This window comes from Bos grunniens, chromosome 17, assembly GCF_055505025.1.
Source record: "Bos grunniens cultivar Pamir isolate PY7600 chromosome 17, Bosgru_T2T1.0, whole genome shotgun sequence".
NCBI lineage: Eukaryota > Metazoa > Chordata > Mammalia > Artiodactyla > Bovidae > Bos > Bos grunniens.
In genome coordinates this window covers 42,917,771-42,932,909 of record NC_141181.1, presented here as the reverse complement: position 1 = coordinate 42,932,909, position 15,139 = coordinate 42,917,771, and the positions used below count along the sequence as shown (strand labels likewise).

General features: G+C 38.0%; 1 protein-coding gene across 2 annotated transcripts in view; it reads right to left on the bottom strand.

The window, feature by feature from the left end:
* LOC147355237 (uncharacterized) overlaps positions 1-11,069 on the bottom strand; it is a 38,234-nt gene extending 27,165 nt beyond the window's left edge. The window contains exons 1-2 of one of the 2 annotated variants that reach the window (XM_086345960.1): positions 10,693-11,069; positions 6,769-6,932 (exon numbers count right to left, since the gene is read on the bottom strand). In XM_086345960.1, coding sequence (XP_086202086.1) covers positions 6,769-6,932; positions 10,693-10,747 — 219 coding nt within the window. In that variant the 5' untranslated portion in view covers positions 10,748-11,069. The remainder of the gene's footprint in view (positions 1-6,768; positions 6,933-10,692) is intronic. The other variant, XM_086345961.1, reaches the window with a different exon arrangement.
* Between the last annotated feature and the right edge of the window lie 4,070 nt (positions 11,070-15,139).

Here is a 15,139-nt window from a genome sequence, read left to right as displayed (position 1 = left end):
TCCCTATAGCAACTGCTCTCAACTTCCCTACACACTGCCTATGAAAACTCCAAAAACATATAAAACTCAGAAAGAGATTCCACGTACCTCAAGGCAGACTGGATGGAGCTGAACACACAACTAAAGGAAGGTGAGAAGGCCCTTCAGCTACCTTTTCAGCTCTGCCCACTGGACCAGCTAAGCAAGATACATGCCAACAGGGAAACAGAGCAGTTACTCTTCAGTTGAATAGATGTCACAGCTTACTCATTTCAGAATCCTCTTCTTGCTCAACTTAATCCTACCCTCTGCCTCAATACCTCAACACATACACATGCACACACACTCATAAATACTATCTTCATTCTTTTAAAGATTAAAGCTTCAAGGAAACACCCAGACAAGGAGAGAGTAAAATGATTTGGAGGAAGAGGGATTGGGTGCTTGGCATCTCTTTGGAGAATGTAACTCCTCAGTTAAAGATTGTAGATGGCAGAAGACTGAATAAACCTCAAAGCATGGGAATTATCATTTTTATATATTCCATTGCTTTGCAACCTAATGACTTTATGACATTTGATTTTAGTGCTCTGAGAACTGGGCTAAAACCTGTGCACAGTGACAGGACAGCACTGGAATAAATCCATGTAACATCAGAGAAACAAGGACAGGCCAGTCAACACAGTTTGTCCCTGGAAAACACGAGGTCTAGAGAGCTCCCCATTCAATTATGACTGAGAAAAAGGAGACCATGTGGTCTTAAAAACACTGCCAAGCAAGGAAAAGCAGCTGAGAAGGCTAAGCAGCTGAGAAGCCAGAAATATTTCTAGGAAAAGAGCAACATTCTCAGGGAAAAAAAAAAAAAGAAACAATAAAAGACAAATGCAAGCCACATATGAAACAGTTTCAAAAATCTTCAAAAATGCTATAGTTTAAAAAAGATCCTCAACCTATTAAAAGCGAAATAGGTTAGATGAGAAAAGATCACAGTAGCAGTAACAAAATGCACATTGAAGCTAATAAACAATGACATTGACAAAGAATAAAAATCAAATCCTAATATGAAAAGCAAAGCTAGACACATTTCTGAATTCCACAGAGGAAAGCAAAACAGTGAGTAAAAATTTATAACTGAAAGACATACAATGACCACCAGAAATTAATAGAAATAACCGGGGAAGAAAGTACAACATGTAAAGCAGGGGCAATGATGAAAGATTTAATGAAATAAAATGTCTATGTGTTAATAAATGGCCAGTATATAGATTAGCAAAGCTTAATAACTGAGTGTAAGAATCATAGAGACTTAAAATATGCTTAGAAAAAATGGTGTTAGGATGAATAAAAAAAAATACTAAATACACCCGTACCTTTTGTTTTAATATAATAAGAATTAGGTTAGCCCTTACTTCTTTAAAACATTAAATGCAGAAAAATAAAAGTAAATTTCTAGTATTTGAGACAAAAAATTACTCATTAAAAACTGCATTTCCTGTCAAACCATCCTCTGTGGGTGCAGGCCACAAGAAAACGGTATTTGCAAGTATGCAAAAGCTCAGAAGATATAACACTAACATGTATGGATGAAAAAATAATAGAAATAATTTAAAACTGTACCTTAACAGCTAGGGATAATCTAACAATTCTTAAATAGATTATCACATTAAAAGGCTGACTCTAAATATTAAATATGTTTCAATGGTATATGTTTAAATTTGAAATATTTGAACTTTTTTCTAAAAACAAGATGTATGACATAAATAATATTTTGATGATAATCTAGGTAGACATCTTTAGAGTGATGATCACAATTTCATGTTACCATGGAACCTGGGACATAAGACAAGTTAGGAATGAGAACCCACCTTTGGACAGAGAGTGTGGGAGGATGCTGAGCTGGGGGTGTGTCTGCTACTCAAAGACACAGAAGCCACCAAGACCCCTCAGAGCATTACCCCATAAAAGGGCCTGAGTACATTTCAAGAGAATCCAGATCTTTATATGTAACACTGCAGTTTTTTAATATACAAAGACAATTCCAATATTGAAAAAAAAGCACTGGAGGTGCCAAGCAAAACATGTGTCTGAGATTTGAGCCACAGCTAACCAGGTCTTAACCTAAACATTCAAAAAAATTAGAATGTTTTAGAATTCCAAAGATAAATAAAGACTAGGGATGGTAGGTGGGAGGTTTGGAGTGTAGAAATGTCTTGCCTTTCTGGGATAAAGGGTGATCCAAAACGAGTATTTGATTAGAATAGTAGGAATATAGCCCAAATATTTGAGGATAAAAATATACTGACAAAATTTGTAACTTTTCAGTAATAGAATAGGATAAAGAAAACAAACCATGGCTAGGTAGCAGTGTCCAGCTGGGCTGACTGAGAATTCAAAAAGACAGTAAAGTTTAAAATAGTGGTTACTGCTTTTTAATACAAATAGTGCTGAAAAGAAGACTAGAGAGGATAATGATATTCAGAAACTAAGTAGAAGATTTCCGTATTGATCCAGGTGTTGAGAGTCTGCCTACCAGTGTAAGGGACATGGGTTTGATCCTTGGGTCTGAGAGGACTCCATACGCCGCAGAGCAACTAAGCCCCTTGCCACAACTACTGAGCAGCCCTCAAGCCACAACTACTGAAGCCGGCTGACTCTACAGCCTGCGTTCTACAGCAAGAGAAGCCCATGCACTGCAACTAGAGAAGAGACTCTGCTCTCTCTAGTGAAAGCCTGCATGCAGCAACAAAGATCCAATGCAGCCAAAAATAATAAAATAAACAAATGAAAATTTTTTTAAAAAGAAAGAAGCTAAGTAGAGTGGCAAGATAAAATGCAATATATAAATCCAAGTAGTTTATTCATTTATTTATTTTGAAATATGATTTAGTGAGCAGAATAAAATAATGTTGAAAAATATAACTATGAATAAAACCATTTTATTAAAGATTCAATTTTTGTAAGTAACTGTAACTTTGAAAAATGTCTTTATAAATATAAGCATTTGAGTAAGTATTAGTCCATAAAGAATATATGAAGACATTTTCTAAAGCACAAATTTTACAGCCCACGTTTCTTACTATTTACATAGGGAAACTGAGTCAAAAAAGCTACCAAAACTTCAAATGGAGGTTATTTAGAAAGTAACAGTGAGAATGTGCTTATTAAAAATATGGGATGTGACAAAAGTTGTAGACAGTGGCAAATGTATACCTGTAGAGGCTTTCATAATTTTAACAAAAGGATAAAAATAAATTACAGATGAAAATAAACATTCAAAGTAAGAAAGAAAACAAAAGTAGACTACATAAAGTTCTGAAGATAAGGAAAAAATGAAATTGAGGATATTAGAATAGATTTTAAAACACAATTTTTAAAAAACCATGAAAAGTAAGGGCCAAACAAATCAAATGATAAGTACAAAGGAAATTCTCACTAAAATAATTAACAAATCAGTTCAGTTCAGTTCAGTCACTCAGTGGTGTCTGACTCTTTGCAACCCCATAAATTGCAGCACGCCAGGCCTCCCTGTCCATCACCAACTCCTGGAGTTCACTCAAACTCACGTCCATTCAGTCCATGATGCCATCCAGCCATCTCATCCTCTGTCATCCCCTTCTCCTCCTGCCCCCAATCCCTCCCAGCATCACAGTCTTTTCCAATGAGTCAACTCTTCGCATGAGGTGGCCAAAGTACAGGAGTTTCAGCTTTAGCATCAGTCCTTCCAAAGAAATCCCAGGCCTGATCTCCTTTAGAATGGACTGGGTGGATCTCCTTGCAGTCCAAGGGACTCTCAAGAGTCTTCTCCAACACCATAGTTCAAAAGCATCAATTCTTCGGTGCTCAGCTTTCTTCACAGTCCAACTCTCACATCCATACATGACCACTGGAAAAACCACAGCCTTGACTAGGTGGACCTTTGCTGGCAAAGTAATGTCTCTGCTTTTGAATATGCTATCTAGGTTGGTCATAACTTTCCTTCCAAGGAGTAAGCATCTTTTAATTTCATGGCTGCAATCACCATCTGCAGTGATTTTGGAGCCTAAAAAAAAAAGTCTGACACTGTTTCCACTGTTTCCCTATCTATTTGCCATGAAGTGATGGGACCAGATGCCATGATCTTCGTTTTCTGAACATTGAGCTTTAAACCAATTTTTTCACTCTCCTCTTTCACCTTCATCAAGAGGCTTTTGAGTTCCTCTTCACTTTCTGCCATAAGGGTGGTGTCATCTGCATATCTGAGGTTATTGATATTTCTCCAGGCAACCTTGATTCCAGCTTGTGATTCTTCCAGTCCAGCGTTTCTCATGATGTACTCTGCATAGAAGTTAAATAAGCAGGGTGACAATATACAGCCTTGACTTACTCCTTTTCTTATTTGGAACCAGTCTGTTGTTCCATGTCCAGTTCTAACTGTTGCTTCCTGACCTGCATATAGGTGTCTCAAGAGGCAGGTCAGGTGGTCTGGTATTCCCATCTCTTTCAGAATTTTCCACAGTCTATTGTGATCCATAGAGTCAAAGGCTTTGGCATAGTCAATAAAGCAGAAATAGATGTTTTTCTGGAACTCTCTTGCTTTTTCCATGATCCAGCAGATGTTGGCAGTTTGATCTCTAGTTCCTCTGCCTTTTCTAAAACCAGCTTGAAGATCTGGAAGTTCACGGTTCACATACTGCTGAAGCCTGGATTGAAGAATTTTGAGCATTACTTTACTAGCGTGTGAGATGAGTGCAATTGTGTGGTAGTTTGAGCATTCTTTGGCATTGCCTTTCTTTGGGTTGGAATGGAAACTGACCTTTTTGAGTCCTGTGGCCACTGCTGAGTTTTCCAAATTTGCTGGCAAATTGAGTGCAGCACTTTCACAGCATCATCTTTCAGGATTTGAAAGAGCTCAACTGGAATTCCATCACCACCACTAGCTTTATTTGTAGTGATGCCTTCTAAGGCCCACTTGACTTCACGTTCCAGGATGTCTGGCTTTAGGTGAGTGATCATACCATCATGATTATCTGGGTCATGAAGATCTTTTTTGTACAGTTCTTCTGTGTATTCTTGCCATCTCTTCTTAATATCTTCTGCTTCTGTTAGGTCCATACCTTTTCTGTCCTTTATCTAGCCCATCATTGCATGAAATCTTCCCTTGGTATCTCTAATTTTCTTGAAGAGATCTCTAGTTTTTCCCATTCTGTTGTTTTCCTCTATTTCTTTGCACTGATCACTGAGGAAGGCTTTCTTGTCTCTTCTTGCTATTCTTTGGAATTCTGCATTCAGATGCTTGTATCTTTCCATTTCTCCTTTGTTTTTCACTTCTCTTCTTTTCACAGCTATTTGTAAGGCCTCCCCAGACAGCCATTTTGCTTTTTGCATTTCTTTACCGTGGGGTGGTCTTGATCCCTGTCTCCGGTACAATGTCACAAACCTCATTCCATAGTTCATCAGGCACTCTATCTATCAGATCTAGTCCCTTAAATCTAGTTCTCACTTCCACTATATAATCATAAGAGATTTGATTTAGGTCATACGTGAATGGTCTAGTGGTTTTCCCTACTTTCTTCAATTTCAGTCTGAATTTGGCAATAAGGAGTTCATGATCTGAGCCACAGTCAGCTCCCAGTTTTGTTTTTGCTGACTGTATAGAGCTTCTCCATCTTTCGCTGCAAAGAATATAATCAATTTGATTTCGGTGTTGACCATCTGGTGATGTCCATGTGTGGAGTCTTCTCTTGTGTTGTTGGAAAGAGGGTGTTTGCTACAACCAGTGTGTTCTCTTGGCAAAACTCTATTAGCCTTTGACATGCTTCATTTTGTATTCCAAGGCCAAATTTGCCTGCTAGTCCAGGTGTTTCTTGACCTCCTACTTTTGCATTCCGGTCCCCTATAATGAAAAGGACATCTTTTTTGGGTGTTAGTTCTAAAAGGTCTTGTAGGTCTTCATAGAACCATTCAACTTCAGCTCCTCAGCATTACTGGTTGGGGCATAGACTTGGATTACTATGATATTGGATGGTTTGCCTTGGAAATGAACAGAGATATCATGTCGTTTTTGAGATTGCATCCAAGTACTGCATTTCAGACTCTTTTGTTGACCATGATGGATACTCTATTTCTTCTGAGGGATTCCTGCACACAGTAGTAGATATAATGGTCATCTGTGTTAAATTCACCCATTCCAGTCCATTTTAGTTCGCTGATTCCTAGAATGTCAATGTTCACTCTTGCCATCTCCTGCTTGACTACTTCCAATTTGCCTTGATTCATGGACCTAACATTCCAGGTTCCTATGCAATACTGCTCTTTACGGCATCAGCCCTTGCTTCTATCACCAGTCACATCCACAACTGGGTTTTGTTTTTGCTTTGGCTCCATCCCTTCCTTCTTTCTGTAGTTATTTCTCCACTGATTTCCAGTAGCATATTGGGCACCTACCGACCTGGGGAGTTCCTCTTTCAGTATTCTATTATTTTGCCTTTTCATACTGATCATGGGGTTCTCAAGGCAAGAATACTGAAGTGGTTTGCCATTCCCTTCTCCAGTGGACCACATTCTGTCAGACCTCTCCACCATGACCCATCCATCTTGGGTGGCCCCACACGGTATGGCTTAGTTTCCTTGAGTTAGACAAGGCTGCGGTCCGTGTGATCAGATTGACTAGTGTTCTGTGACTATGGTTTCAGTGTGTCTGCCCTCTGATGCCCTCTCGCAACACCTACTGTCTTACTTGGGTTTCTCTTACCTTGGACATGGGGTATCCCTTCACGGCTGCTCCAGCAAAGCACAGCCGCTTCTCCTTACCTTGGACGAGGAGTATCTCCTCACCACCGCCCCTCCTGACTTTGACGTGGAGTAGTTCTTCTCGGCCCTCCTGCGCCCGCACAGCCACCGCTCCTTGGACGTGGGGTTGCTCCTCCCGGCCGCCACCCCTGGCCTCAGGCGTGGGGTAGCTCTGTAGTTAAACCCTGAAAAGATAATATTATGCGTAAGTCTGTGCTAATTCACCTGAAACTCTTCAAGAAATGTATGTTTTTCTAAGAAAAAATAAATTACCAAATGGTTACATTTTCCAGCAGCTGAACCTCAGGACAAATAAGAAGTAAACTTGTTTTACAGACAGAACACAAGGGTACATAGCAAAAAAGCTGCCATCCTGCTACACCACTTTCTGCGTGGTGACCTTGGCAAAGTCAGTTCAGTCATTGTCCACTCTTTCTCCACTGATTGAAAACTTGGATAGTGGTCATCACTGGGGTCTCTTTCAGCATCAGAATTCTCTGATTTCTCCTACATGCTAATCCACACAGAAGCAGGAGTGTATGGAAGGATAACAAAACAAAAAAGCAAGCAAAATCTCAAAGCATCATAATTACACTGTGGATCGAACCTCTGGCTCATCATCATTTCACCAGGTATTGGTTTCTATTATTTGGAACAGTGGAGCTTAGGGGAAACATACAAGCCAAAGCATTTAGTTCAATATTTCATTCATTCCCTGGCTTGCCCTTGAATTCTTTCTTCTCTTCCCGTTTCTTAAAATCTTTTCCCAAGTAACAAGATGTCATCCATGGTCTTTTCTTCTGGAACTGTTTGGGTTGGTTTCCTACAGCAAGGTCTCCCTCACATTCATACTTTTGTTTTGTGGTTTCTTTTTATATTATTTTATGAAATATAGCTAAAATGAGCATCTGTGTGCTTTTCTTCCAAAACCTCTACCTCTCACTCTTCCTCTGAAATTTATCTGTAGGTTTTCGTATCATTTGGCAGCTCAATAAGCCCTATAAGTAAATCTGGCCATAATAATTTTTTTCAAAATTATTTTTCCAACTAATTGCCAGCTGCGATAATAGCCATGAAGTGAACCAAACAATTAGAATTCCTTATCAATGTGCCTGTGGAGGATGGGGGAGGGAAATGGGGGGAGAAAGCAGAGGAGGGTTCATCCAAATATATCAAGAACTGACATCTAACTAGTTTATATTTTTCACTCATCCTATGATTTCCACCACTGTTAACAATTAACCATATTGTATGAATGGTTGTGGTTCTCCTTTGTAAATACTGAAGTTAATTTTTCCTTTATCCTTTAAACATTTGTGTTCTGAGAGAAGCTACCTATAACAACATTGGGCTCTCAGATGTGATAGAACTATCCATCTGAAGGCACAATGCCCATACCATGGGTGACATTTACTGGACACTTTGATATACTGTTTCCTCTAATACATATGTTAATATCCTAAGCTTAAAGTTCCACAAGAGCAGGTCAATACCACATCTGTCACAGAATGCTAGGAGAACATCAAAGGACACAGGGTGGGCTCTCAATAAATATTATTGAATGAAGACAGGAGCAAATCATTGCCATTTTGTCTTTACAACACAGAAGAGTAAGTGCTGAAATCCTTATTTAATCCCATACACAAGGACTTGGAGAGGGTGGGTCACTTGCAATCACATGGCTAATAAGTGGTGAGTTAGAGTGTAAACCCAAGTGTGACTGGGTCCCACGCCCTCACCTTTTACTGCCTCAAATCCACCACCAATGCACTGAACTTCTGCCCTTGCTTCAGCGAGGGTGGGACAGGTCACACAGGACAGGTAGCACTTTACAGACATCTATTGTGTATTATTGGAGAAGGCAATGGCATCCCACTCCAGTACTCTTGCCTGGAAAATCCCATGGGTGGAGGAGCCTGATAGGCTGCAGTCCGTGGGGTCGCTAAGAGTCGGACACGACTGAGCGACTTCACTTTGACTTTTCACTGTCATGCATTGGAGGAGGAAATGGCAACCCACTCCAGTGTTCTTGCCTGGAGAATCCCATGGACAGGGGAGCCTGGTGGGCTTCCGTCTATGGGGTCGCACAGAGTCGGACACGACTGAAGCGACTTAGCAGCAGCAGCAGCAGCATTGTGTATTATAAACATGTCTCTCTTTTTTTAATTTTTATTTTATTTTATTTTTTAACTTTGTAAGCATGTCTCAAAATTTCTGGAGCAATCTTGGATGTGTTTGAGCTAGAGAGCTCTGCAGGTCTGAGAAACAGAAAACAGTCACAGGAAGGGTCATTGCACGCAGTTTGTATGGTTCAGACCAAGGCTTCTGACCATATTTTACTATTTATAAGTAGTAGCAAATTCCCTGGACATTCTAAGAATTTTAAGTCATTTCCTGGGCCCTTGCTAAAACCATTTATCTTTTCTACTCAAAAAAGCAATCTAAACACAAACGAGATTGATATTATTAGAGAAATCCTTTGGTATTTTAACTATCCATCATTATAAATCAAACATTAAAAAATTATTTTACATAATTTAAAAATCAATTAGCAATTTGTCTGTTTTCAGAGTAAATACACATGCACAGAAAGAAAACTCCAGTCATGAAAGGTAAAATATGACTGGCGTGGTGGTACTCCGCCCTAATAGACAAGACCACAGCAAATAAAGTCCACATGACTCTTCCTTCATTGTTAGAATTTCTTCAAATGCTATGAAATGAGATAATCAAGATGTGATATAAGGCTAATTATTGCCTTTCTTAAAAAAACAAAAACAAAAACAGGTTATGCAGCCTTTCCACAGACAGAAGCCAATTCTGTCTTTATTACTACTAAGGATTACTAAGGATTTAAAAAGATCCCTCTTCATTTGATGAGAGTTTTTAAGTCATTTATCAAAATTCCAGGGTATATCCAAAAAGATTTCTGTGAAGAATCATTGTTATATTGCTATTGATACTATAAATGTATAAGTATCTTTTCTTCAAAAAAGATCAGAGTATTTATATATATATATATATATATATATATACACATTATATACACACACATATATATACACACATATGACATGGGTTTGGGTGGACTCCAGGAGTTGGTAATGGACAGGAAAGCCTGGCGTGCTACAGTTCATGGGGTCGCAAAGAGTGGGACATGACTGAGTGACTGAACTGAATTGATATAGACATGTATTTTATAGTATAAGGTACCAAACTCTGCCTTAGTAGCACATATAGTTTGTCACTCTGCATTGGTCATTTTTTAATATGTGGTGTAATATACATATGATCCTCCATTAAATGAATTGGATTGATAAAACAAACATTTGAGGGAATTCCCTGGCAGTCTATTGGTTAGGATTCCACAGTTTCATTGCCAAAGGCCTCGGTTCAATCCCTGGTTGGAGAACAAATATCCTCCAAGATTCATGGCACAGTCAAAAAAAATTGAAAATAAATTTAAAAAATAAAAATAAATAAATGTAAATCCCAAAACCAAAATAAAATAAAATTTGACTGTACATCAGAATTACAATTCAATTTCTTTGTTACTCACAATCAAGATCTAAAACCAGGTAATGTATGATCCTGTTTGGATTTTCTCTTATACAATTAATTTTGGTGTTTCATTTACCTGGTTATCTGCCTCTCACTTTCCATATACAACAATGTATGAATATATACTACATATTCATATGAAAATATATATTTCTTGCACATCAATATGAATATTGACAAAATCTAGAGACAACTTTCTTCAATGGGTAATCAAAATTAAAATTAATAATTCTTTTCACTCATCTTTACTTACCCTAAGAGCTATGCTGCCCATAACATCAAATAAGTAAGCACTGGCCCTCAGATCTTTCCTCAGATGCCAAGCAAGTTTGGCTCTTTACTAACTAGCCACACAAACATGAAGCCATAAAAATACCACTCAACCTGTAACTGGAGAGAATATCCTGCCATCCACGCCAGCAGACTCAGACTGGTCCATGCGGACAGGACTGTGATGTGGCTTCACACAAACACCGTCACCAGTTCTCTCTTTTCTTGACCTCAGTCTCTGTTCGGGTCAGTCCTGGCCAAGCCTGTACAGCCAATGACAACCTTCTGGTTCTCTTTATGTCACCAAGCACAGTGTCCAACGCTGCATGTTCTGAAAAAGAGCAAACAAGAGCCAGGATTATTCTATTCCTATGGAACGCTAATTTCCATATACAAATTTGGTAATGACGGATAGAATTGTTCATTATGATCTGGAGGTCCTTTAAGACCAATTAGAATTCACATTTATCTACTTAAATTCAAGCACAGGAAAGAATGAACTATTACCTAAAGAAGGACACCTCATGTGACAAACAGAAGCTTTGATTCTGCTTCTCATTGGCCATCACTGGCCATTTGACCCTCAGGTGACTGCCCTGAGCCTTGTTTTCTTCATCTCTAAAAAGGGGCAGTGCTAGTTTCAAACTCAACACCTACTTCATAAGATTATTTGTGGGGATTAAATGAGAAAATGAGACTAAAGAAAGAACTTAGCAGTACCTGGCACATAGGAATGACTCAAGAAATGTTTTCTAGTATTTTTATGTCTTCCAAGTCAAATGTAAAATAACCTTGATTTCAACAAGTAATTATTGCTGGATATCATTCCAAGCCTGCGACCCTGACTTTCTAGTAGGGAGAAACTGAAAATATACAATGAGCATAATAAAGTAACAAAACTATGGAGATTCAGAAGGTGACTAGAACAAAAGAGACAAAGAAGTAAAAGTAATAGAGTAAGGATGACCAAGAGTCGGTGGCAGGGCTGATTGTAAAGTGATCGAGGAAACCTAAAATAAGATTTGATTTGTTGAGTTTCTGAGTTTAAGCATTATTAAAATTCTACTATTTTTCTCTTTGTAAATAGCATGCATTAAAACAAAAAAGTCATTTTTTTTTCAAAATCAGAAGTCTCTAGATATGTCATCAGGCCTCCCTAAAAATGACTGAGTTGACAATTGCATAATCAATTGTTGACAACAGGTTATATAACCATCTCTAGTGTTATGTATAAATCAATGCTGTCACAGAAAACCTGGCTCTGATTTTATCATGACTTTTCACACATATTTCTCCTTTCCAAAACTAAAGCTGTTTTCTATCAGGACTCTGAGAGCTCTGAGATAGTCACCTGGCAAACAAAGCCCTCCTGCTTTCAAAAATGGAAAAAAAAAAAAAAAATGACCCTCTGCGTGTTCCAAAACATGTTCTATGGAAATCTACATGTTAAACCAAAAAAAAAAAAAAAAAAAAAAAACCGCAGTAGTGTCTGGAACATTTTTCCAATTATTTTATTTCTAAAAAATTATTTTCTCTTGGTGTTCTTTAAACTTTTAATTTGTTCACAATCCTCTCCTGAAATAAACTTAAAAACTTGAGAAAGCTGTACTGACACTTTTTAAAAATACCTTTCTGTGGGGAGGAGAGGGAGGAATCCTTAAGTAACATAAGATAGTTCTTTGAATTCTGAAATCAAACAAGTCACAGAGTCTAACAGAGTTTTATTTTGAAAATGGACATTTGTTTCAGTTGAACCTAGAGAAATGCTAAGAACTATATAATTACATTTCCAGAAGAAAAAATTTCATGGGTCTACTGTACATTTCTTGTTTTTGTTTAATCACTTACCCCCTACTTTGCCTCCTCCTGAAAGCACGAATGATTAAGAGGAATAAAATTTAAACAACTCTCTGCTGGAAACATTAGGCTCTCTTATCAAAGCAAATATTCTAGAATCCTGATCCTTCCATTTACCTTCAGAGAATACCCTCTAGCAATTCCTTTATTTTAAAATAGTTTTTAAGTAAATGCCTGCCTTAATTTTTATTTCATTTTTATTAGTAATATAACTACAATTCAGTTCTGTGGAGTCATATGATAGTAAAAGAAAACGTGACTATCTCAACACACACTAAATTTCCACTGAAACACTTTCCTCTGAATCGCATGTTTGATCCAGAAATAGTGAAGGTTTTATTTATTTGTTTAAGCTCTGACATTTTGAATTTTACTAATATATATTTACTAAGCGTGACTATTATACTACATACTCCAGCAACTTTTCCAATTACTCTTTAATCTTTTCCTGACTTGTTTCTCCTCACCCCAATATAAAGGAGAACTTAGAAGAAATATAAGCATGCATATGTACACACACACACACACACACACACGTCCTACCTTGATTTCCTGACTGACAATTTTGGAGAAAGTAGTGATATATAAGACAAAAAATGAGAGATTGACGTGTTTTGGTCTTAGCAAGAATGGCTCGATACATGCTAGCCAAAGGAAAAAATAGCAAATACAATGTTATGAGGCTTAGTTAATGGATCTGAGTGGCACCAAAGAGTTATTGAATCTGGTAAACAATCTGCCTGCAGTACAGGAAACCCAGGTATGATCCCGGGTCAGGAAGATGCCCTGAAGAAGGAAATGACAACCCATTCCAGTATTCTTGTCTGAAGAATTCCATGGACAAAGAGGCCTGGCAGGCTACAGTCCATGGGATCACAAATTTGGACACAACTGAACGACTGACACTTCTGCTTTCAAAGAGTTATTGAGGTTTCTATAGCTCTGATTTTTGCAACCTTTTGGGGATTTGCTTTGATTCTCTAGAGACCTACATATATCAATTTAAGAATCATTGTTCCTAAACATTCCACACGGCCAATAAAGTCAGAAATATCAGGATAAGTTTCTAGAAGCAAGGTTTCCAAGCAAAATTTTTCTAATCTCCACAGAGATCATTGGTTAAATTTTAACTCTGGCATTTATGAGTAGATTTTATTTCTTTTTGTACACCACTGCAGTAATCTGTAGTTGGCCATTGTGAATGAGTCTTTTCAAACAATGCATTATTGAAAAAAGTCAGATGGTAGCTGGAAGCTTTGTCAGAACAACTGGTCACATGTGAAAATCTTGTTAATTTGATACATATGTAAGAGCAAGTTCATCAGGTAATAAGGGGCCAGATCATTAAGGCAGAGTTCTCTTTCCTAGTCTCACTACAGGCAGACACACTGTACCCATCCCTCAAAAGCAGTATTATTCCCTAATATAATGATTCTCAAGGAACTTTATTAGAGAATTCCACAAATGAGGAGCCAGCCTATCTCTATTTTAATCACAAATCCCTAGCCTGTAGACAAATTCTCATGAAGTTATATGGGATAAAATAATAACATTTTTTATAAGTATGTTCTCACATTCACACGTAAAGCTCTCCAAAAGCTGAATATGGTTCAGTTTCCACAGCGCAGAATCTGTTAATTGGATCTGCTTATGTTTTCCAACTCACAGCATCCTGCAGTGCTAAGTATCTAATATAAACACTCCCCACTGAGACTCCTCATAAACTCTGGAGTTTTTTTTCTTCCTTGAAACCAACTTGTGAATTTAGATGGCCTAACTTCTAAAAATAAACTTGGCTTTTAATTTTTTACTGGTGTACTCCAATCGCATACTTAGAGCTTAATAATGATTATCCTTCTTACAATCTTCCCCAAGAGACTAATGCAATGTTCATGTAAAAAGTCCAAAGAGAGGAGGGCAGAATAATTTAAGATTTGGCAATCTCAGCTATTAACTTCAAATGAGTCCATTTTCTCTCTGTAGTTTTTGTAGTTGTTTTAACTTTAATGTGACTGAAATAAGCATGTATTCAAAGAATGCAAATCTAACATATATATTTTGATGTGTTTCTGCAAGTCCTCAGAGCAGAGATCCTGACTCTCCTTGCTCTCAGCTGTATTTTGAAGAATGTCTGTGCAGAAATCAACATTGGAAGATAGAGACAGCATCTCCCTTTAGGACATAAGACAGGTTTTCTCCCATGCTGGGAAGACTGTCTCTGTCTGGAACAGTAGGCACGCAAGCTTACTATCCAGTGTAAAAAGTTCAAGTTTCTAAACCCCTTCAGCTTCTCCTTTACCACAGCTCACTGAATGTGCAGACATTATCTGACCTTCACATCATCCTGTATGAATTGCAACTTAGGGACCTGGCACAAAATATGCTGATGTGTGTGCAGCTTGCTGTAATGTGAGTAACAAAACCCAGTGTCTCTGATTCAGGAATTTCACAGCAGTAACATTTAAGGTTAAAGATGGATAAAACTGGGATAAAGTCAGCAAGATGGTAGAAGGGCAAGTCCTAGACCTTCCTTCCCCAGAGAGACACTGACTCAAAGACAAAACACAGACCAATTCCTTTCATGAGAGATTCAGGAACTAGTTAAGAGCTCTGTACCCACATCAAAGCTGGTTAAAAGACTCATAGCACTAACCTGCTGCAGTCCCATCCCCGCCTCAACCCGCAGCTCAATGTGGCATGATTG